Source organism: Pyrgilauda ruficollis, unplaced genomic scaffold (genome assembly GCF_017590135.1).
Source record: "Pyrgilauda ruficollis isolate IOZ18807 unplaced genomic scaffold, ASM1759013v1 scaffold8, whole genome shotgun sequence".
Classification (NCBI taxonomy): Eukaryota; Metazoa; Chordata; class Aves; order Passeriformes; family Passeridae; genus Pyrgilauda; species Pyrgilauda ruficollis.
Genome location: NW_024529932.1, coordinates 5,817,776 through 5,843,439, shown reverse-complemented (window position 1 = coordinate 5,843,439; position 25,664 = coordinate 5,817,776). Strand labels below are relative to the sequence as shown.

Genomic DNA, 25,664 nt, shown 5'->3' with positions numbered 1-25,664 from the left:
AAGTACAGGCTTAGTCCAGCAAGGCTCATCTTCTGGCCCCCCTTGCAGTCCACGGAGAAAGGCCAGGCCCTCCAAGGCTCTTTCAGAGCAGTGAGCTTGCATCTGAAATCCCATGAGAAAAACTCCCGCACATTCCTCTGAATTGGAATTTAGAGAATATTCTGAATTGGAATTCAGGAATATTCTTATAGAATTCCTACAGAATATTCCTCCTTCCATCTTTTCAAACCTGTGTGTCTGAAATTTGGCTGACACAAACCCAGTCATAAAGTGTTCTGCAAGGTGTTGTGTCCATTCTCCCACAGCCTGATGCCATCCATGTTACTTCCACCATTTGGTCAGCCTGGAAAGGCAGGCCAGCCTTCTGCCAGAGGCAGAAGAGACTCACAGAATCATTTTAAAAAGACTTCCAAGATCACCAAGTGCAGCCATTAACCCAGCACTGCCATGTCTACCACCACTAAACCATGTCCCCAAGTGCCACATCTACACATTTTTTCAATTCCTCCAGGGATGGTGACACAACCGCCTCCCTGAGCAGGCTATTGCAGTGCTTGACAACCGTTTATCTGAAGTGTTTTTCCCCAGCATCCAATCTAAACTCACAATGGGCACACAGGTGAGGAGAAACATGGCCTTTTACTCCTCAGGGCAGGAGGTGCTGTGGCTAAGCCCATGCAGGTGAGCAGTGCTGAGCAGGCTCCCTGCCATGCCGGTGTGCAGGAGCAGCAGCCCAGGAGAGCAAGCAGAGCTCTGCACTAGGGCACTCCAGTTAATGAACTGGAAACATTATTAACTAAGCCAACATCAGCCTAATGGGAAATCTGTCTCCACATATGTTGTATGATTTTTTTAACAATTATTGAATCAACTAGGAATTGTTTAATAAACAAAGCCAACGGGAAACATTCAAATAAATGAGTGAAGAGACATGCATTTGTTTGCTGATTAATTTTGTGCATGCTCAAGTCTCTCAGGTTTTCTGTTCTGCAAAGGGCTTTTGGCTTCTTGTTGGATGACATCTTCAGCTTCTGTAGGAGGAGCTTCTGTGGCCAGCTGGCCACTAGAAGAGTGTGTCTACATCTGCCACGTTCATCTTCATGCTTCCCTTGTGACCAACCCCAGTGTTTGTTGGGGCAACTTGGATCTCACTAATAACGACCACAACATCATTTGGGCATGTATTTTCTGTTTAGAATGACTGAAGACTTTTTTTTGCATCGGAGTAGTTTCCTGAACCAGCTGTGACTGTTTTACAGGAAAAATTAAAACTGAAGGTATGAGGCAGCCTGTCATGTTCTCCTGTGAGAACTCCAGCATGAGAAAAAAACTATTTTTAAATTTTGATGTACACTCATCGATCCATTTCTACGTTTTAGTCCAAGCATGGTCAATATACCTGAATTTTATACTTCTAAGCAACAGGGTTGTTCCCATTCTTGCCCTTTATTGGGCAGTGATCCTTTCTATGTGATAGGCACTGAACATGTGAAGTGCCATGAAACCACAGTCCATGGCCTGGTTGTTTCTCTGCTATGCAGAACATGTACTCCTCACTGTTGCTTATTTTGTTAAAAGCTGCCAGCTTGGTTTGAATCCAGAGGGACTTTAGCTTTTAGAAAGAGGCTTGTACAAACTGAGACACCAGAATTAGTTTCTAGAAACAATCAATGAGTTTCTATTACTGCTAGTATACCACACTACATTTTTGCCTTTGCTTCCTTTGGAAATGAAGCATAAGTGGTTCTTAGACATTATCTTAAAGTAAACAAACAAAGAAATGTAAGAAGTGTTATGGGGATACAACAATTAAAATTCTGTAAAGCAGTTATATGGTGTAGGTAACTGCACTTGCTTTTGTGTATCCTTTTGATATACTATATCAATTTTTGAGACTTTTGCAATGTGCAATGTGGTCATCTTTACTCCATGCAAAATTCAGATGCAATGTGGTAGATTTAAAAAAAAATCAATTTTATTTAGCTTTTCTATACATTTCTGTTCAGAGGAAGAGTTCCTTATGTTGAAACAAGTCACAATTGACATTTAGACTGGTAGCTGGCATAAGCCTTAACTAAATTGTGTTGAGTAATGCTCACAGCAGGCTGCAAATATTATACAGTGACTAAAAGGAACTAAAACATCAAGTACTTAAACTATAATGAATTTCTTAAAAAACAGGGTTTATCTAAATACATAAATATATCTTTTAATCTAAGATATTAAAAAAGAGAAATTATTTTAAGACTGTTGTAAAACAGACCATTTTAATTGACAAATAACAATAAACTTACAAATTAAACACAGAGTCTGATTCTTCAAGCCTGGTAGACAAGTCATCCCTGGCCTTTAAAGAAGTTCCTTCCTGGCTGCACTTTCAGGATACCTTCTGAAAATTATTCATAACTCTGTTTTAATTTCCAATCAATTTTTTTCTTTTTACAATAGACACAAAATTAATATCAAACCCAAGCATATCCCTTTGCTTTTCCTCTGAACTTGAAATCAAAGCTTTTGCTGAAAAACAAAACTTGAAATCCCTGAAAGCAGATACTGCTGATTGCACAAACCCAGATAGAAATGAGTACTGAGGAATTAAACTTCTAGATACACTAAAGCTAAATGAGTTGATTTTTCCAAAAGGAAACCAAACAGCTTGTAAGAAGGAAGTAATTAGTAAGCAAAAGAAACCACAAAAGCAATAAAAAACATAATAAATCTATTAACTTCACACAGAATAAAATGCTAGGGAATAATTTCCACTCCAAAGTAAAAATGATTTGCCAAAATATTAACAGCAACAAATAAAAGGCAGCCTTGCATTAAACCCAGAGCTGGCACAAAGCACACTTTGGGAGAACACATACTTACTTCTATGCCATGGACTCTTCTTCAATATTGTAATTTTTTGGATAATTTGGTGAAGTGCAGCTGGCTGTGGTACTGTGGTGCCAGTCCCACCGCCCCACCTTTGCTCCCACCACGAGAAGCAACAAACAATTTCCAAAGACACAAAGTAAACCAGCCACCTGCTATCCTGCTGCCCACATAGCACTGCATGAGCTCCGTTTGAGGGGAGGAGGCATTTACTGCATTTGGGTTCTTTCCTGAGGAAAAAGGGATCCTTGATGGTCACTGGTGTGATCTTCCAGACAGTCTCAGGACATCCCCACAGGCATGGTCTTGTTCTGGATGCGTGTCCTCGACAGGACTACCAGCATTTTCTCTTTAACACTTTAGATTAAAGCTCCAAGCTGAGGCCATGAGGGAAGAGCTGCTTTGCTGGCTTCTCACTGTGTTCCCCAGGAGAGATCACTATGCCAAATTTCAGGCACTAGGACTTGTCCTCAGCACAAACATGACAGGTACTGACACATCAAACACATTCTCAGTAAGCTCAGTATTCCTTAGGCGGAACCTTTAGGGTTTCCCAACGCATTCTCTCCTGTCCCTGCACCAAGTGAGAGCTGCCCTGATGTCTTATCTATCATGGAAATTGCCCCTCTTGTCACAAAACCCAAAGAAATGACAACCAAGCACCATATGTTCAGCTTATTTACAGCTGTGAGGCAAATGTAGCTGATGTCAAGCAAGAAACGGATGGATAACACCTCACTGAGTGGTTTCTTGGTTATTTTTCTTGAGACATTTCCCTAGTCCACATTTTGAGTCTATTATCTCTGTTATCACAAACCTGTCCTGAAAGGTTAAGCTTTCACCCCAGCCAACACAAGTCAGACAACTGAGAGTGGGAAAGAGGAAGAACCTTGACAGCTTTACAGATAAGTCTATCTCCTATATATTGTGGCCAACCAGGAAGAGTGATCTGGACCTGGCTTTTGGCTCCTTTCTTGCAAGAAAGACAAAACATGTAACGTGCACACCTGTGTACACAGAGATGCACCTTATGTTATTGCAAAAAAAAGTTCACCTGTAATTTCTAAGTGGTAGTCTTGATTTGTTCCTCCTTTTAGTTTAAGATCTTAGGTCTAACTTTGCATTTGGAGTAGTAAACATTTGTATTTGGTTTTTTATTGGACACATTACCTCAACAATGGCTTATTATAACCTTGATTTCCTGAGATACTTCAGGTTTCCCTGTCACAACTTTTAGTGAGATAAAACAACTACTTGTTACGCATTCATCTTCTGCAATACAACTAAAGCAAAATAGTAATGAGTCAAATTGTAGCTACCACTGTGTTTGATAGAATGAAGATTTTTTTCTTCCCATTTATACTATGTGGAAGAAGTCTGAGACACTCAATACAAACTCATTGACCAATGTACAACTTTTAAACCCTGCATCAAGCCTATCAGTCTTGTATTTCCAGTTTAATAATAACACCATGAAGGCAGACAAACCAGAAATCCACACAGGAACTGCTGGAATCAAGCACCAGCAACCAGCACATGAGCAGATCCCCATAACAACGTGTGAATTTTCCTTTTTGATTTAGGATAACTTGGTTTAAAATGTGTTGTGCAAGTGATTTTGCCTTGTGGACCTCTGCCCTAGATGGAGAAGGAGAGCTGCTGTGTTGGTGGCTGAGATGATGTTCACTCCTTCAACAGGAGATGATAGTGCTGTGATACTCCTGCCTGGGGCCATGATTTGATCCTGTGCATCCTGTATCCTACAGTGCAGGGTCAGACTCCACAGAGCAGTAAACAACACTATTCCCCAGAACAAGAGTCCTTTGGTATGGAGGCCAAAGCGATACCAGTTCTGTAAACCAAACTGATTGCACTGGAACGATTATAAAATTATTGCATTAGAGTCTGGGTTAATTAAACTTTAACTATAGCTAAAAAAAGAGCATTTTTTACTTAGTTATTATGTAAACAGGACAGACAAACTCCTAAGAAAAACCACTTAAGCAAAAGATAAATGGACTGCTTTAAAAAGGACTTTTCCCAGTTTGCTTCCAAAGTTCTTTGACTTCTTTAATGCTTTCTTTTTTCACACACTTCCAGAAACCTTGAATGCCTTGCTGCTGTGGTACCTGTTAATAAAGTTAAAGTGTGTTTAGCATTTACACAAAGAAGAACTCCTATTTCCAGACTGTGTAAATACAATATATAAGGTGCTGCTGCTTCCGTAGTTCACATGTGTAATAACAAGTTCTTAGTGGCAGCACTCATCCCAGATTCATATGCAGTAAGGACTATCCAGTTTAAAATATATATCTTTTTCTATTCATTAACTCTACCAGTGTTTCTACAAGCACTTACAAGAGAGTTGTAGCAATCATCTGTGGTATTTACAAACAATTATGTCAGCTTGTTACCCTCAAACCTCGATGAATTCGGTTCCTCAGGACTCCAAGAAACTCGCTGTGGCTGAGGCAGTCATCTCCATCTAGATCAAAAATCTTGAAGATGGTATCCAAAACATTATCTGACAGATCCTGTCCTGTTGCCACCTTCACTGCTCTCTTGAATTCAGCTAATAAAGACATAATATTACATCAGAGGTGACTGAACTTGCAAAGAAAATGGAAAGCTTATAAATAGCAGGATTTTGTCCAATTTATTAGGGCTTGTGGGTATCCTAACAGGAGAATTTGGGATGTGTAAACTAGTAAACTATTAAGAGGACTCAGTTCATGAGTTCTTGAGCTTGCTTCTTCTTTTGTAACACTATCTTTATTAATTTTATCATAAGCTTTAGCAATGCACTGCTTCTCAAGCAACAGTACAAGTGATAATTTTTGCTACAAATAGAAGAAAATTTACATAATTTTGGCTCTTTCCTGTTCATACAAATGGTAAGTGTTTGCCTCACTATCCTCTGATAAAAAAGTTACCATTTTATATCAAGCCAGCTTCATGACAATTCATTCTACAAGAAAACTCTATTCCTCAGAGAACAGTAGGCTATGATATGCTCCACCTCGACTAACAATCTCCTCAGCAACTCTGCAGAAACACAGAGCATCAAATGGTCAATGTACTGCTTACAGCACATGGCTTTATAAACCTGCAGTTCTGGTTTTGAGAGAAGCTGGCTACCTCCTCTTAAATGATGTTGAGAACTTACTGAGGATTCGTGGCAGAAAAAGCTGCCACACCTCTCTGGAGATGTAATTTCATCTTCAGCTCTTTTTTCTTCTCTCTTTACACCACCATGTGCAGAATAGAAACACCCACTAGCCCCTCTTTTGGTCCTGTGGTGCACAGAATTTGGAGTTTTGGCTCAAGGAAGATGAGGAAGTGTGTGGGACTGCCACAAAACAGCAGCTCGTAAGAGTGGAAGGATTACTGTTTATTATAGCAAGCACAATCACAACACATGAATTGGATGCATTTTTGAAGGCATCATGGAAGTGTGAATTTCAAAAAGGAACTGGAGGTTATTGAAGTGTAGCAGTATGGTAGATTATTACAGGAAGTTGTCCAATGAAGTTATAAATGCAATATTAATGTGGTTCTGCTTTCATAAACAAGTACTGTTTATAAATAGTACTATAAATATGATTAGTTCTGAAGCTTACTAGAGGGAATAGCATTCCTGACACAGCTCTCATCTTTGTCTCTTTCAACAACTCCTGTACAAACGTAGTTGATTATTCCACAGCTGGTTTAAACAGAATTAAGTTAAAAATCCTTTTGTAAAAGTATATATTGCAACTTTAAAAAGACATAAAACATGGGATGTTTACAGTAGTTTTAATTTTGTTTTTGAAAAGATGTTAACTGCTTCATCTCTTGAAGCTGAATTTAAATCCAGACATGGCACTATTGTTTCTTTGAATGTAACATGAATAAAGGAAGATCTTCTACAACAGTGGGGCATAACAATCTTCAAGCAAAGAAAGGCCACCTTACCAGAGAGAAAAGATGAGTTGTGAACTTAGAAGAAAAAGAAATCTAGAATAAAAGGAAGGACTAAAAGACAGTCTTATATTTATATAAATGTTCATATGTATGTGAATACACACATGTACACACATGCAAACACCAAGACAAAGAACTCCGCCAGATTCAGGAGAGAATTAGACATACAGGCATGCAGCATCTGTGAGTTACCTCAGCAGCTGGCTGATTTTGATTACAGTGGGGTTCAGCGCATAAACAGACTAGTAATGAAAGTCACAAGTTGCAAATCCCCCAGTTTTCTTTGGTTCAAATCCCATCCAAACATTTATCTTTCAAGAATATGTATTTCTCTTTCCATCTTCTCACATCTCTCATCTTTTTTTCACATGAGCCCATCAAATATTAATTTTAATGAATGTTAATATCTCCTTACATTTCCTTAGGAACTTTTTAATAATGTTGCTATTTTGAAATAACTTATGAGACTTGTCCTTCAAGAGTAACAACTAAGTAACAACTTCAGGATTAAAACAAAAAGCATTTGTATGTCCATAAAACTTTTGATGCATTGCTCCTCTTTCTCTTATATGGCAAGGAAGCAACTCCCCTCCTTGAAATCTTTATTTTGAACTCCACTTTATGACATTGTTTATTTTTGATAGACATAATTGCATAACACATCCTCCTCAGCACAGGGAGGACGTGAAGTGAGTCCATAAGAGGGCCACAAAAATTATGTGATAATTTTTGCGATGGAGCACCTCTCAGTGAAGAAAGGCCAAGAGAATTGGGGTTGTTCAGCCTGGAGAAGAGATACCTCAGGGCAGACTTTATTGTGGACTTTCACTATATCAAGGGGGCTTACAAGAGAGTTTTTACCAAGGCCTGTAGTGACAGGAAAAGCAAAATGCTTTCACAGTGAAAAAGGGTACATTTAGACTGGACATAAGGAAGAAACTTACAAAATTGTGGCTATCCCATCATTGAAAGTGTTCAAGGTCTGGTTGGGTGGGGATTTGAGCAACCTAATCCAGTGACAGAGTTCCCTGCCTATGGCAGAAGGTTTGGAAAATGACCTTTAAAGGTCCCTTCCAACCCAAACCATTTTATGGTTCATTAGTCTGCTGTCATTAATCCACATATGACAGCACATTAGAACTTGGAAATGAAAACATTTTGGAAACTTTATATTACTATTTTTTAATGAAACAGAACTAAGTCCAAATACAGAGCAGTATAATTTTTTTTGGACTTCACTGTGGTACTTTGGGATAACTAATTTACATTAATTCCATAATTAAAGTTATTTTTTTGCCTTTAAAAAAACCCACATGAAAGGTGTAGAGCACTTACCCCGCTTAACAGGACGATTGGCTACAGTAAACATCTGCATGGCAATAGAAAAGTCTTCCAGGTTATTTGTAAACTTGCAAAAAGTCTTGAATTCTTCCAAACTGATGTTCTAGAGTATCACAGAATTGAAATGATATATAATGAATATACATTCAAATCCCAGTTACTCTATGTCATTAAATCTGGTGGGACTTAGTGTTTAGATGTGACTGCCTACTCATTGTTGATACTTGTATTTCTCATATATATTTGTATTTGGACAATTATCATCGCTCTTACTTGTATAAAACACAAGGGCTGCAATAATTCATTTGGCAACTGGTTACCTCACTAGATAACCACATTCAAATGAAAACCTGTGCATACAAAGGAGGAAGCAAAACAAAGTATACTTTGGGTACCAACCTCTCCTGCTTCGATTCTGTCTTTCACATTCTGCCAGTAAATTTCATTGTTTTCCTCATCAGTGAAGTACAGCAACCACGCTGCAAAGTCTTCTTTTCTCATGACGCTCAAACCCTTTGAAAACTTTATGAATTCCATTTCTTGGACTTCCGTTTGCAGATTTTCCATGAATCTAAGTGCAAACAGATATTATCCACCACTTGTTACTTCCATCCCTGTATCACCACTACTACCTTAGCTACTCAGTGCCGCAGACACCAGCTCTGAGCCACAGACACCTTCGACACTGCTGTTTAAAATGCCCCCACTGGTTTCATTCTCCCCGCGCTCGCGGATGTTTCCAGGGCTGCATTTCCACAAGGACACCAGCAGGACGCGCTCTCGGCCTGCACAGGCGGCTGCTGCCAGCTGAACTCAGGGACGCGTTGGACATCTCGGTTTTACTCGTGTTTAAAAATGCGCAGATAAGGAGATAAAAAAATCGGTAAGGCAGCAGCATAATGAATGAATGAATGAAAGAATGAAAAAGGACATGGTAACTGAAGGTCTGACACATGATTTATGAGGTTTCATATTAAAAAGAGAGGAATGACAAGATTGCAAAGTACCTAAAAAGATGAGGCCATAATAATCACAAAGGTAAAAGAGGAAACTTGAATTCATTGCTGTAGGAGAAGATGACTGAAAGTATCAGAGATTATAACTACATACAGAGCTTTGGTGAATCAGTTCTGTGCTCACTAGAGGATAAATCAGAGAGGATTACAATTGACTTGTATGGAGTTAAGAAGAGCACAGAAAAATGTTGCAGGGGTTTGGGAAGGAAAGAGAGTTGTCGGAAAAAGGAAAGAGTCAACATCAAGGTTTTTAGGCACCCATTCTTTTGGGAAAGAAAGAAAAAAGTATTACAAGAAGCAAGAAATAATCTGAAGGTACAGAGCTGTAATTGTGAGTTGTAGCTTCAAGTTTTTTCAGTTTGGTCTATATGACTAGTATTAATTTTGGAAAAGGTAACACAGACAATACAGTGTGATCCATTTGATATTTTCCACTTCAGAAATGGGGCAATCCAAAAACAAGAGGTGATTTTTAAACAAAGGCTAAAACCAGTGGTGCTTGCCAGAATCCCCTCCGTATTGCTAAAGAACCCTGCTTTATTGAGTTGCAGAAATTATTGACAGGAGGGAATGAAATACTCCTATATTAGGACAAAGCAATTAATTGGAGAAGAGGACAGCTAAGGGTCTGTGTAGCCAATACCAGCAGAGGCTCATTTGCTCATCCGTGTTTGCCTGGCCTCACTGGGTTTGAATTCTTTCCCTTGAAATTACAGCATTTGAGTCCACACAGCTATCTTTAGCTCTTTAATGAGATCACTTGGACAATTAGTAGCTTGAAGCTCTGTGAAGTCTATAAGGGGTTAGCTAAAGACTGCTCTTGAAGCATAAGTTCTCTCTTTTATTTTTCCCTCTAACAAGTAGAGCTGCACATGCAAATAAAGGGCCAACAAACACTTCACATCTCAGGACATGCAGGTAAATTAAAGCCTCATAGTGGTGAATTTAAATTTCAGGATAGGGCTGAATTAGGGTAATACAAAGGAGGGGTACAAAATGCTGTCACATTTTATATGTGCCTTTTTCTGGTCTAGTAAAGGGGATTCTACAGTATAGCCAAACACTAAGATACTCCTCCACAGTCCACCTTAAGACCTGACACACTTTCAATTCCTCCAGCTCTCCCTCTCAGAAGTGGATGAAACACCAAAGGACCAGGTAGTGCAACCAGTGTGACTGCCCCTTTGTCTTGCAGAGTGGTGAGAGTTGCCTTGCTCAGCTTGCAAAGCACTCCTCTGTTTTCAGGCCCAGCTCCTGTCTTTGTAACTCACAAGGAGACTGCTGCCTCTGGCCAGCACCACAGCCAGCATGTGCCAGGGAGACCAGCTCCATGGGCTGGCACAAGCATCCTGCTGCACCCACGGCCCCCAACAGCCTCCCCAGATCTTGGGAAGGGAGGTTGAGGTGCAGAGGGAGAGAACAGCACGGATCTGGCATGCAGAGCAGGCACAGGGTCAGCCCAGCAGAGTAGGCCCATTTGGCTGCATTTTAAGAGTGGCCATCACAGGCAAGGAGGAGATGGTATCTGGGATGTGTGGTTTGTGGTTGGCTGGAAGGCACAGCCAAGACTGTGCAGAACAATTTCTTTGACTGTAGTTTCTAACTCATGTAACGTCTGGTCTGGAGGAGGAGAAGTTGCTGAAAATGAGGTCACTCACAGAAATATGCCTAAAACTTGGATGCAGAGAAATAAGACAACATGTGTTTTATTTTCTTGAATTTTTATCTGTGAAAGGTGGACATATTCTGCAACAGACTTAAGGTCTTGAGAATCGAGCTATTTATCTTGGGGAGAAAGCTCTCAGTCATTTGCTTTACCGGTTGCTAGCCACAGGCAACGACATAGAAACAGAGTCTTCCACCTTTTCTGAATATTGCATTTCCTTAGGCAGACAAGCCTTGGTGACCTGCCCTCTAGCCACACCCAATAAAGACAGGAAAGCCGAAAGATCAATCATTCCTACATGATGAAGAAGGAGCCCACTAAGCTGTACACATCAGCCTGCTGAAAGGGGCAGCAAAGCCAGAGCAGAAAGTGAAGGGTTTGGCTGCGGCATTTTCAGTGTGTTCTTGCTTCTGCACCCTCTTCTAATTGAAGTTCATTTCAACTTGTAGGCTTGCTCCTGGCAAGCCAGAGGGGGAAGATTTCCTGCCATATCAAACCCTACTTGGAGCAGTAGCTGAAATGTGCAATTTAAAATTTATGTGATAGTTTCCCATATTACAAAAATTAAAATACTGTGAATCATCGCATCAGCATTCTAGGTCACTCTTATTCCCAGATGTGAGAGTTAAAAATCCTAATGAGGTTTTTTTTTAAGTAAAAGTTATTAAAAGTTATTAAAAATAACTTTCTGGTTAGGAAGTAAAACTTGATACATAAATGTCAAGACACCACTAGGGATACTTGCTTTTGTATCTTCTGGATCACAGTGCAATGAGTTTCAGCTGTGAAGTCCTCATATGTATCCAGATATTAGGAAAAACAAGCACAGGAATGAAATTCCTGCTCTCCCAAAGTCAGTGGGATCTTGGCTGGGGACTTTGTAGGGAGCCTGAATTCAAGTACAGGAACAGGATTCTGATTGTAGATACACTCTACAATTAAAAAATTATTACACTGGGAATACTCTTATGCTATAGTAGGTTGAAAATAAAAGAAAGCTCTAAGTTTCCAAGTAACAAGAAGGAGAGGTAAACCATAAATTTACAAGATGGGGAAAAGGTCAGGAATGAGAGCACTTTCTTTAAGACAGCCCACTTTATCCACACTCTCTAAAACACCCACGTTGAAGGCCAATGGCCAAATTTGTTATCGTGTTACAACAGCATCCAGAAACCTTATCAGGATTTATCCCTCATTTTGTAATGGGTTCTAGTATAAAAAGAGGGAGTCTCCCAAGGTTTTTGGCAACTCAGCTTTAACAGTGCTAATCCACCACAAATAGAAGTGAAAATGTATTAAAAGAGGGGAGACCTCAGGAATGCAGCTATTCCCCCTCCAAGTGGAGAAGTGCTAGCATTCTATTCTTTATGGCACACAAAGTAGATTGAAACACTAAAGGAAATGTTAGGGAAAGTTTTTTTTTCACCTCTTGACCTGAACTGTCTGTGCAGTTTCAACACTCTTAATACAGAACTGACCAGGTCCTGTCGCACTGATTTATAGGAAGGGGATCTAACAAGATAGTAGTGGATATACCACCCCAGCATTTGCATCATGCTTTGGCTCCTCTTTGGACACCAAAGTCTTTTTGAAGAATTGAGAACCCTCTCTGCACCAAAAGACTGTGGTGAACCAGCTGCAGCTTGCCTTTTTGCAATCTGACTTTCAAACCAGAATATAGAAAATCTAATAAAGGCTTGGCCAGTTAACCTTTAGAGAACATTTAGATCTATGCTTGTAAATTCAGGCTTGCAAGCATTAAGACAGTTAATCAATCTCACAATTTTCAGAACTGCACGCAAAACCCTCTTTGATTTACTGTCCTTAGCATTTCCAAACCAAAAAAAGCTCACTTTCATTTTTAAGTGTTCTGTAGAAACTAATCAAGCCACTCTTTTGCTAAGCTCACACAAAAGGAAGAAAAATATTTTTCTCAAGCTCTTTACTAAGTATTTGGGAAATATTCAGATAGAGTTATGGCAGGAATTTCATGAAGCCAGATTTTGTTGCTGTTCTCCTCTTCTTCACTGCCTGATCTTGGCTGTAACTGATGTAATATCTATGTACTATGACTCTCTCTATATGCACACACACAGATAAAAGTGTAGGAACAGAGACAAGCAATCATACCCTATTTCTGCAAAGCAATTCCAAATCCCCAGATGAAAATCACTGAAAATATATAAGCTGTCATCACAGCAAATAGCACAGCAAAGCACAGCATGCTGGCTGATGATGACACCTGAAAGAGACCCTGCATTCATGCACTGGCACACACACACCACAGCCCCCTCAAAAATGTCAGCACTAGCAGTGGGGTCCAGCCTGGATAATTCTGGCTTCTTAAATGAAAGTTTCCAAATAAAATGTATCAAAGAATTCAAAATACTGAAGGAAAGAAACAGGATAAGTAGGGAAAAGGCATGATACGGTTATACAATTTGTCACCTTCAATCTAAAGCAGAAATTAAAAAGAGCCGTAATTAAAGAATGTATCTGGTACAAAATTCTATTAACTGATGAAGCAAGAAGCAAGAAATCAGGTACGAGAATGACATAAACTGGAATGAAACGTTAACTTTCCTCACACTATTAAAAGATGACCATTGTTTAACCATACTGGGAAGTACTTTTTTTGTAAGACATCCCAGAAAATATACAACGATCAGAGTTTTTTTGAATATCCTTTCCGTACTCTCTGCCCTTTCTTTTTTTCCTTCACAGAGAATGTAAGAGATTTAAGCTTGCTTGGGGAAAGATTACAGAGAAAATCACAGCAGTCGTAAACTGTTTAGGGAGGGAAATACTGCCTCCTCTTTTATTTGGGATTAGACATACTTAAACAAGATCAGTAAGGGACTTTTTTCAGGGAAAAACAACCCCCAGTATCTGTCAGGAAGAAATATTTCCTATGCCTAGAAAACAAAATAGTTTTCTACTCAGAATAAAAGATAGTACATTTGATATAGTTGGAAATTAAAGCACAAGTTAAATTTTTTTGGTAGGAAAAGACCAAAAATTATTTCTGTATTAAAAACCAGGAGAAATTCACACAAAAGAATAAAAAAGCCTTGAATTCTGGGGACATTCTCTAAGACAGGACCTGGTATTAGAAGATGACATTATTGTTGAGGTGTAAAACTGAGTGGTGTCATCTGAAATAGAAACTTGTTCAGATCTTCTGAGAAGAAAGATGGCTTCCTGTATTAAATCTACCCTTTTTGTTACATGATTTTAGGCTTACTGCATATTCTTCTGTATTTTCCTAAAAAGGTTACAGGAGAATACTGTTCCAGCTGTATTTGACTAAGAGACCACATCTTTAGTAGTGATATACATAAACATACTCCAGAAATTTATATTTCCTAACACTTGCCAGGGAAACATTTGCTTTTGAAATTGTAAATTCTTATTGATAATTACTATAATGTCCTTATGTTAATGACAATACAACTAATAAGAACTCATCTAGCAGTCTGGACCTGAACATGTGTTCCCTGAGTCCTACCTTAAGAAGCCAGAAGATCTCTGAAAGAACCTTTACATTTGATGAAAACACTGCCTGAGGATTGTCCCTGTGTGTATCAATACCCAGGATTTCCCAAGAAGCAAGCACCAGCTGGAGACAGATGCCTGACCATTTTCCCCTCTCTATTCTCAGCATGCCTCCTGTGCTCAGGGCAGTAGGAAAAGAGGCACAAGAACTGGTTTACATCAGCCTCACACTGCCCCAAGAGATGTAGACAGTTTCCATTTTCTTTGTGCCATCTGAATGCAAAGAAAGGAGAACAGTTTGGTAAATTAACTGTCCTGGTATACTGACTGTGGCTGTCTGACATTTTTAAAATGTTTGGACTGTGGGCTAAAAGGCTTGGATAATGCCGGTGTACATGTAGATACAGATGGTTGCACACTTACAAAAGGATTTTTTAATGCCAGACAAACTGAAAAGAGGGAGCATGAGGAAAATATAAGTAGGTAATGAGATAAGAACAGTGGTCTCAGCTTTCAGAATTCCCATATAAGTACAGTGAAATTTCAGAATTGAAAGCATTCTTGTTTTTTGGGGTGAATTATTTTTATATTTTTTTGTGGTTTTTATTTCTTTCTCTTTTGGGTGTATTTTTTTTTTTTTTTTTTTTAGTTTTAAGGACTCTGAAGTACAACAGTATCTGTGTATTTAACTAATGTGACAAGTTTTAGTGTGTCCTAATCAAACATAATCACCTCTATTTTCTACTAGGTACTACACTGATCAATGGAAAAGCTTTCTAGGCAAGAACTTGGAAAATGATAAAAGCATTTACCATCATTATTTTTTGCTTTTGAGAATGATCTATGTCTCTACAGCTCATCAGTCATCTCTTGTAAAAACAATGTGGCACTTTGATCAAACAGCCAACAATAGCTTCCCGCAGAAGGTAAAGTGTTATGAGAGGCCATCAGATAGAAATCACATTTTCTCTGAACAATAGGAACCAAGAAATGATGTGCTTGATTTACTTGCAAATAAAATCATGTGAAAGGTGATATCCTCGCAGAGGTTAAAAAGACAGCGATCCTTTTATTCACCTTTCTGCGTGTTAAACAAACTCCACTGTCACGCTGCAGCTGAGATGGAGTGTCTACGCAGTGATAAAGAGGCACATTCCAGCCCTACGAAACATAACTGCCACTGTTGAAAAATTACCTGCATTAAACCTTACACTTATCCCACAAATTTTAAGAGCAAGATGTGGGAGTTTGATTTTGATTACAGGCCTCTATCTGTGTGGCAGGCAAAGGTCTTTAACCTATGCGTTCTGAATGTACAAGGTACATAGTTTCATCAATGTCATGCCTCATTGGGTCAATGTAGGATTTTATCTAAAACCTGAGGCTTTTCAGTTTACACTGTATATGCAAACACAACCTTTTACTGGTGCTCTCTGCCTTTTGTTTCATTGAGAGGATCTATGGTATTTATAGAAAAGGGAGCTGGAGACATCTTAAACTTATTTTACTCACTTAGATTCCTATTGAGCTGAGGTCTTCAAAAGGGAAAGGTTGTTTATTTGAAGACTGGTATGTACCAGAGCCACTGGAGCCAAACACTTTTTAGTCTACTGATTGCAAAAACATTCATTTTTAAGAGGGCTGCCACACATTCTCCACTTCTGAATACAAACTGAAGCAAAACACAGGATTCTATTTTATTTTTGCAGCCTGTAAATGACTGATTATTTTGGTAGAAAAGGTAATACTCATAGATAACCTTCTCTTGATGCCATGCTACAATATGTGTGTCAAGATTCAAACAGGTATCTGCACAGTCTCATTGCAAAAGTAGTTCAAATGGTAGAGGAAAAGGCACTGGGAAAGTTTCAACAGAAGCTGGAATTTGAAGCAAGTGGAGAAGTTGCCTGCAGCTTACCATGACAGCTGTAATAGGAAAGGAAGTATCTCAACTCAGAAATTATTTTTTAATTGGTTAGAAGTCACTTTTTTTGTGATTTGGTCACAAAAAATACTCATGAATCATATTGTTTTAAGGTATGCCACCACACAGCTGCCAAGAATGGGGGTCTCAACCCTCCTGGCCCGCTGCTCTGCTGCCAGGACATATCACAGTGCTCAGCTCCTGCAGACAGCAGACTCTAGGAGCTAAATGGGGAATTCAATCATGCAACAAACATCATGAACAATCTCCACTTCATTGCTTAATTTTCTGAATCAGCTCAGTGTGATGTCAGATAAATGCCTGAGTGGGGGTAAAGCACAGGGGGTAGGAACAAGACTGGCTCCTATTAGGCTTGTCTAGCTGAAAAAATACCTGAAAAACTCGGAAAAGCGAAGTTTTTCCTTTCCCTGTTTTCCAAAGAAATGTACCAGCAACACGGTATTAACACCACAGCTGTCCAGTTCTGTTTCCTATAAAACAAAAAAAACTATATGATTGTTATGCATTGCATGATCATTAATGTTCACCATTAATCAAAAATATTTATTTGAACTAGAATTTCCCACAAGATGCTTGAAATTTAATTACTGTTCCTAAAGCTATCACACAGGATCTCAGAGTTGAACAATTCTTCCACATTAACTGCTAACAGTGTATTATAAGTTCTGCTTCTAAATACTCTGTATGAAAGATAAGAACAATTTCCAACCACCATCAGTGCATTTTATTATAACATTTTATTTTTATTATTAAAATGGAGAAGGTTGTTGCAAGTTAAATCTTTAAGAAACTTTATTGTTATGTGAATAGAAGGCTTAAATAACTTAGTATCTGTAAGTAAGTTTTTAGTTAGGTATTTCTAACATGTTACAGCCATTAAAAAACATTCAAGATAGTCTAATATATGAAGCTAGGAAAATACCAACACTGATAATGCTCTATTATATTATGGTCTTACAAGGCTTCTGGGAAATTTTCAGGGTTAGTGACTTTTCTGTAAATATTTTTAAAATCTGAAGAATAAATTTCTGCAAAGAAGGGATACACACTATTTCAATTCAATCTTTAACAAGCCTAAACCCACACATAATGCTGGATTTCTGCTCTATGCTTCTTTCAGCACCAGCATACTGGCATTTCTTTGAACACAACAAAACACTAAGCAACACGAAGAGAGAATTTTTTTAAAGTCTGTAGGGATTTCAGCATACTATTCTTACGACATCTAAACAGCCCCTGTGTCTTTTATCTGGTTGAAGAGGTAAGATGAAAGACAAGAGTCTATTCATAAGATTTAATACTAATGGTTATTTAGCTTTCAGCATCATCAGTAACAAGTCCCATTAGTCCCCCATGTTTCATGCTTACTGCATACATGACACAGTTATTTTATAGTTAAAGCAGAAACATTCCTCATTTCTACTACAAGCTACAGTTCACCAAATGCCAGAGATATGAGTTATGTATGAGTGAACCTAGAAAGAAAACACTTTTCAAGCCATATGCAAACTGTACTTACTGAACTTTTATCATTTAATTGCAGGCAAAGAATATTTAAATACCCACAAGATCCATCCTTCTGAAGTTTAAACACTTCAGATTATTGTGAAGACTGATGCATAAACATTGGTATATGCTTTTTTGAAAGCCAAAAGTCAAACATTCATGTATGCTTATTTGAAATTCAAACCCAAACTATTTATATCAGAATGCAAAGTTTTCTAAAAAGAAGCAGAGAAGAATCCACATATCCCTCACTGCAGCTATATTCTAATCTGCTTTTTGTGAGTTTTGCTTACATGTTTAAAGGACATTTGAAAAATGCAAGGAATAAATTTGCTAATGTAATTTTAAAAACTGAACTCACGATTACACAAATTAATGCTTCTAATTTAATTACTCATATTATAATAAGTGCTGTATGAAAACAAACTGAAAAACAAGGTTTAAAATAACCTTTTCAAAACTAAGTCTGTAACAGCAAAAGTTTTTTTCTTCTATTAATGCTTCTCTAGTTACAAGCTAGAAGAAGGCATACAAACAATACCTACCTCATCTTATCTAAGATGACAAAGCCTATCCCAAGATTTATAACAAATATGCACCTACTTGCTGGCTACCTTCTTTATCAGTTGAAATTCCATAGTGAAACTGGCAGATGTCCAAACACTATGTTAGTGAGAGTTAAATATATTTTAAAACTACAAAACAGTACATTTCTTTAAAGCATAAAATGCAACAGGAGACCACAGAGACTACACCTTAAGGGTGAAATTTCAAAAAATTGCTTTTCCTAGAGTTAATGCTGTTAAATTAAAGTACATGTTAGTACATAATTCCTTTTTGTCCACAGAATCATTAGGAGCTTTTGCTGCTGATCTGTATAAATTAGTACTGACATGACACATCCTTGTTAGAAGATAATGAGAATTCTATTAATATTTCCAACACCTTGCCCTCGTGAGCTTGGTAAAAGAATAACTCACACTTGGAATGTCCCTCTTGGCAATAAGAATGAAATGGTAACCCAATCCCAGGCTGTAAAGCAGACCAGACTGGTAGATTTGAGTCACTATCTAAACTGAGTGAAAGTTTGTATTCTGGTTATCTGCCTGCTTCTGGCCCTGGGATCCTTCTGATCTGTGCACTTTACAGAAAGCTGAGCACAGAGTGGAAAAAGGAACCCAGTGGTCTGAGTTTCATCTTGATACAAGCACAGGATGGGGCAGAGACATATATCACAAGTGGGGAACTCAGACATGTTCCAGAATCCCAAAGACCACACAATCTGATGCCACACAAGTCTGTGAACTAATGAACATGTGTGTACATATTACAAACATAGGCTAATTTTCCTAGAGTAATGTTAACGCCTCCTACACTTTTCAAAAGTATCATGAACTGCTGAATTATGCAATTATTCCTTTTTAAGCAAGATCAGATAACACAAGTTATTTCCTTATTACATTACATAGGCTGTTAACGTAAGGGGCCTGATGCTGCAAACACTGAGTCATGGGCAAAGACCTACATAATCCTGTAGCTCTCCACTGAGCTTTTGACATTTAGGACCTGATACTGCAGCAAGTACCAACAAGCATCACTGAGAAGAAACTTATCACACAGTGAGATGGGATTTTCAGAATAATGTACCTAACTGATTTTCAAAACTCATCTGAAATGTTAATAGACTTACTGTCTCTAAATTCTTACCACCTTTCCTTGCAGAATTTGCCTGAGGCATGACTGGAAAGCATTCATCATGATTAAAATCTGCAATTCGTTTCTTGTTCTCTTGCTTGCTTCCTGAGAGATAGTATTTGCTGTGCAATGTCTTACTTCACTAGAAATTGTAAAAATATGTATTTTGGATTGAATATTTTTTTTAGTTAAGATAGAAGGAGAGTGAGTAGATGGAAGAATGGGCAGAGAAGTGAGGTTGGGCAAGGAGGACAATACCTTAGTTTCTGTCTGCTAGTGATGTCCCAAGTCTTTCCAAAGGTAAGACTAAATCTGCAAATTTTTCTGAGTCCACTTCTCTGCAATCCTCTTTGTTTTTAAGCTGCTAGCTCAGTCAATTCACCATTCCAGGCTTCTATCCCAGCCTAGCTTCACACACTGCTAAAGAGAATTCAAGCTTTCTGTCACTTTGAGAGTCTCCCAGATGCTGGAATATATCCTACAACTCAGTTCTGGTAAGAAGGTTTAAAAGATGTGTCCATTATGAAATTAATCCTAACAGTTACAGTCAGTCAAAAGAACTGTAAGCAGGCCAGCTAGAGGGACCAGGAGATACAGACCTCCAAAAGCAGTTCTTTTTGGCAAAGCCCAGACAGTCTCAAGTGGGCCCCGGAATAAAACTGTGTCTTTTATAATAAATCAACTTTCATCCTAATGTAAATCCACAGTAAAGTTTTTCATGTTTTGCAATGCATGTTCTTATTAGGTAGGATTCAAGAACACCTCAGGTCTGCTGCAGAAGGGCTGAAATGTGCACAGATGATTCTACAGAGGATATAACAGACAATATTTGAGAAGTCTGACAGAACATCTTCTAAACAATAAACAGCATCCAATAACATCCATAATTCCTATTACTGGGAGTATCAGTTATTTTCTTAATGACAACTAATGCCATGGAATCACTCTGCTGTACACTTTTGTATTTTGTATTACTTTTGTAATGAAGAACATGTAACTTCACGGACATCCTCAGGTTTCAGTGCATCACCCTCAGTTCTGCATCAATTCATAACGAGGTACAGAATAAAAATGTTTTCCAGCTGACGGGGTTAAAACTAATCTGGGAGTAGATGCTGCAGGAGATAAAACTTTAAGAATAGAAACAGGTTGAACCTTGTCTGGTTCTGAGCCAGTTGACTGTGCCAAGCAGTCTGGGAATGGCACTGCTGCACTGCAAAGCCCAAGCCTGACCCATGCCCTGCTGGCAGCTCCTACCCACAGCGGGGGATAGCTCCTCACAGGAACCCACACCCTGCCTCCCTGTTGTGGCATGCTTTAAAAATGTAACTTTGCACCAAAAAAAGATTCCGAGGACCCCCTTCAGGAGGGGTGATGTGCTATGAAGCCCACTCTTTTGATCAAGACAGACTTGGCCTCAAAGGCCGAGCACATCCATCCTCAGCGCGCGCAAACCCTCTTGCTCTCGGTGCTGAAAATGGCTCAGGTGGCCTGTCCCAGCCAGCCCCCTGTTCAAATATGTTTCCTTCTCTCTCTTGAGGTTACAATGTCATCGGATCATATGGAAAAATAAAATAATTTCCTTGTCTCTGAGGTAAAAAATGACCCAGCACTTTTTCCATAATCTAACATTTTGGTGTCAGACAGTTTGGTTCTTTAGGGGGTTTACCTATCTGGAGAACTTTCTTTAAAGTACATCACGTTGCTCCTTGATTTAAAGCATCTAAAAGCTTTTCAACAGAATTCAATGTTAAATTGCTGACACAAAACATACATATTTATGTTGGAAAAGATAGGTCAAGAAAAAATGTGCATTCCATCTGAACTGAGAGGTTACAAGATTAATGACAGACTCTTTGGGGAGGGATATTAATTTTAGTCTTGGACTAGATTCTTGTAAAATCTGATGTGTTGCACCCCTGCTACAGAGTACTGCTGCACTAGAAGAGCACAGCTCCCAGCCACCACTTTCCTTCAGTTTTAAGCAGTCTTTAGTTATACTGAGCTATGCAGACTTAGAAGCACTGAGTAGAAAACTTTAAACCAGGTAGAGATTCTAGGGAGCAGATGGGCAGGTTATAATCACTTGCACAGTTCCTGTGGTTGAGGAGATGCATCACAATTCTGCAGTGTCTGAAGGTCCAAATGTAAAACCTTGTCTTGACGAGGTAAGCAGAGAGAAATGTGTGAACGACTAAGGTCATCTACTTCCTTTAGTACCACAGGAAAAAAATAAAAAGAGAGAAGTAGACAGGCTAAAACAACTTACACTCAAATAATATTAAATTGTTCATGTGTGAGTCTAAAAGTACACTGCATATAGTTAGACAATTTCAGTTCATAAGTTTTCTGTTTAAAAGAGATGAGTATCTGTGTCCCCAACTACTACTTAAATATAAAAAAAAAAATAAAAATCCCCAATCATACTTTTCACACTTTGTCTGAAAATGTATTCACTAGGGAATCCAGAAGCATATCTTTAATCATTTGGAAATGAGATAATTCACGTATTTCACAACACCAATTGAATTTCAACAACAAATACAGAACACTCTGTATTGTCATTCCTTTTCTAACAGTAGCTAAAAGTAATCCATAAGATTATCCATTACATAAAGCATACTAATAATGAGAGGCATCGAAAGTACTTGATAACTCATTGATCTAAATTGGAGGGCCTGAGAGCAAAGCCCCTGATCTAGACAGCTGGTCTGTCCAGTAGATATTTGCCACCATTAGCATTGTTTTCATAGCCAGGACACTAAAGCACATTTCACTGTTAAAAGTATCATTTTAAGGAACTCAGGGCAGGAACACAAAAGCAACAGGTGCTGCTCACCGGGCAACACCTTTCCAAAACAAACCAAATTGTCTAGTTCATCCTTTCCTGGATTCTAGATCACTTCCAGGCAGGGAGTTTGGCTCTCCTCTTCCATGAACCATGGTCATACGTTCTGCTGGATGTTCCATATGAAAAACAGCTCTGCCAGGAAGCCAGAGGGAGCATTTCCTCTGGCCTTTGGGAAGGGTGTTTGAGCTGAAGCAGTCACTGCCTCTGTTGACTTCTACACCATTTTCTCCAGTCTGATTAGAAAGAACCAGGCTCCAGCGTTTCAAGTCTGCCTGCAGCTCTCCTTCACCGTGTGCACCTCTGCTACGAGACTGCCAGATTGCCTGCTCTGCAAAATTCAGCACGGAACTTCCCAAAAGATGGAGCCAGTTAAGGCTGGGCAGATTTTTTTTTGCTTTTATTCCAGCATCAATTATAATATTGGAAAAAGAAAAGCCCTCAATTGAAATATGTGTATCTGGATAACCAATTCCACTGTAATCCTATTCAAGGGCCAATACTAAGTGGTGAAAATTTGCATTTTAGGGGTGTAAGTCAAAGTGTCTGAAAAAGGCAGAGATACAAGCACCTCAGGAGAACAGCAAACTGATTTTTCTTTTCCTTATATAGTAACTTGTTGAGTATTAAATGGTATCACCATAAAATAAATAAATGACTGAGACCTTTGTCTACACACTGTACAGCTGCATATACCTGCTGGTTAAACAAAGCTGCAGACTACCATTTAAACTGTATTTTCCTAGGCTGGTGACATTTGCCATCTGGTATCAGAGACTGGGTTTACTTTGAAAAAACAGAAAACTCATATGCAAATTGAGAAAGTACTGTGGAAATAATGAAACATTCCAAACTCCAAAATTCTGTTGCAGTATCTCAACTTTCAAAAAGCATAGTCAACTTAAACCCCCTGTTTCTATGCTTCATCTATTTTGCTTAAAGGCAATACTATGACTTAACATAATTATAAAAAATAAAGGGTAAAAACATATTAAATGACTACACTGTATAGTCAGATTCTCTGCTTACAATGATAATCAATTTCTTTGGTGAGAAACAGGAAGAAAATAAAAATTAAGAGAAATGTGACACTTTGGATTTTGCCACGTAGAAATATAGAGACCATACTAATTTCAAGTTAGCTGTATTCCCCAAAGCAATTTAATTATTCTTTCAAACTAGAATTCCATTTATAATCTTCTACGAAACTGTATTAAATAACATTTTCTGGCTACAGTAACTTCAGATTTTTCTCAATGGAGAACTCTGAAGACAAACTTTGAAGCAAGACAAAAACAAAATAGAGACATTCCAGCTCAGATATTTAATTAGCTCACAATAAGCTTATGTGTTTATAACTAATCTGTCCAACTGTATCAAAGTTTCTCTGGAAATTTTATACTATAGCTGTGCATTCATGCAGAATAAAGATCCTTTTTCTTTCAATGTCATGGCATTTAAGTCTCAATTGAAATAGGTTTTGAGGAGCAGACAACCCTATTAATCCTAGCTATTTTAATCTGGTGATTGATGAAAAGATTCAAGAAAGGAGATGGTTGTTTGTCGATCAAACAATTTTTAACTCAACTCAGCTTTGAATATACACTGAGGGAGGAAAACTTTTGTGAATCAGAAGACAGATTATGCCTAATAAATTTTAAGGGTGCCAGCAATAGCCACTTCCACTTTTTCCTCAGGCATATGAAAAAGTAAAGAACATGAGCAACTCTTTGTAGAAATTGCTGATGCATGATTTACAAAGCAGAGCCCTCTATAAATTCCTTACTGAATGCTTCCAATATGAGCAGTGGCTGCTGCATCATGCCCCGTGTAAACTGAAAGTTTACAGCCAATAGCAACTTGCTGATTTAAGCAGCATCTTTTAGTAATAGATGGAAACAATCCAGCTGTATTCTCCCCTTCTTCAGAATCACAGAGTAATTTACATTGGAGAAGATCTCTAAGATATTGAGTCCAACCATTAACCCAGCACTGCCAAGTCCATCACTAAACCATGTCTCTATGCACCACATCCACATGTGTTTTAAACACTTTCAGGGATGGTGATTCCCACCATTTCCCTGGGCAGCCTGTTGCAGTGCTTGACCAATGTCAGTGAAATTTTTTCCTAATACCCAATCTAAACCTCCTCTGGTGCAACTTGAGGCCATTTTTGCTTGTTCCATCACTTGTTATATGGTTCATCAGCTTCTTCTGAGGTGTTTCAGTATGCTCAGGATGCTCACTCAACGTCACCCAGGTTACAGAATATCTTGTCTCTGTGCTGACTACAGAATCAAGAATAGACTCTACCTGAGGAAGGAAGGTTGCAGGTGGCTGGATTCAGGGAAAACAAAAGAGAGCAGGAATATAACCTGTCCCTTTCATTGATGAGATCTATTTACCATTTGCTAGTGGTCCACAAAATGGTGGCATTTCTTTCCCAGCCGGACGATCAAACTCTAGGATTGTTTCTTCTGGTCTGCATCTACACTGCCTCTTTCTGGAAGTGGACTTAACTAAAATAATCCTTGCCTTTGTCACCTCAGTGACAATAACCACATTTCAAACCAACTCAGAATAAGCTGGTATCACTGCAACAGCATCACTTAAGAAAGCTTAAGATATAGATTTCTGTTTGGAAAGCCTTCTATTCTCATATGGCAATATGGGGCTCTTCCTGAGATTTTCATATATAGAAGAGAGTTACTCTGAAAGAGAGGCTCACAGAAACCAACCAAGTGAATACACAGTCAGGAAACACACTGATTGCATCCATTTCACCAAAAGGCTCAGAAATGACATTTTTCTTTCCCAGTTAGAAAGCAGTTGACAAATCATGCCTTTTCATTTAATTAAAGCACTAATACTTAGGCTTATATACTTATCTAAAAACTTCAAAAAAAATAACAAAGTTCATGGGAAACACTACAATGTTTTTGTAAGGAAAATGTATCTCTATTTCATACCCGAAGTACAGTTTCGTCTCCAGCTGCTTTCAAGTCATCTTCCTTCCCAATGATTCTCTGTAGCTGTATTTGTTGAAACATGAGAAAAGAACAGGAAAATTACAAATTTGATCTTATAATAGCCTTCTTTTTCTGAACCTTGATTTAATTGCACCTTTTCTTAATTATACATCTCTGCAAAATTCTCTACTTCTGACAAAATATTTGCATACTTGAGGATATTTTGCTATTCAGACACACTTTTTCCTAGGAATGTCTTATCTGCCGTGGTTAATATAACCAAACATGAATCTGTCTCTTGCAGCCCAGTGCTTACTCTATTTTTAGAGGAGATTTCCTAGCA

General features: G+C 38.5%; 1 protein-coding gene across 1 annotated transcript in view; it reads right to left on the bottom strand.

Moving 5' to 3' along the window:
• Nucleotides 1–1,953: 1,953 nt before the first annotated feature.
• Nucleotides 1,954–25,664, bottom strand: part of MICU2 (mitochondrial calcium uptake 2) — a 134,343-nt gene continuing 110,632 nt past the window's right edge. Inside the window, exons 7-12 of the mRNA XM_041487148.1 lie at nucleotides 25,322–25,384; nucleotides 16,676–16,773; nucleotides 8,581–8,752; nucleotides 8,176–8,284; nucleotides 5,292–5,449; nucleotides 1,954–5,006 (exon numbers count right to left, since the gene is read on the bottom strand). Coding sequence (XP_041343082.1) covers nucleotides 4,902–5,006; nucleotides 5,292–5,449; nucleotides 8,176–8,284; nucleotides 8,581–8,752; nucleotides 16,676–16,773; nucleotides 25,322–25,384 — 705 coding nt within the window. The 3' untranslated portion in view covers nucleotides 1,954–4,901. The remainder of the gene's footprint in view (nucleotides 5,007–5,291; nucleotides 5,450–8,175; nucleotides 8,285–8,580; nucleotides 8,753–16,675; nucleotides 16,774–25,321; nucleotides 25,385–25,664) is intronic.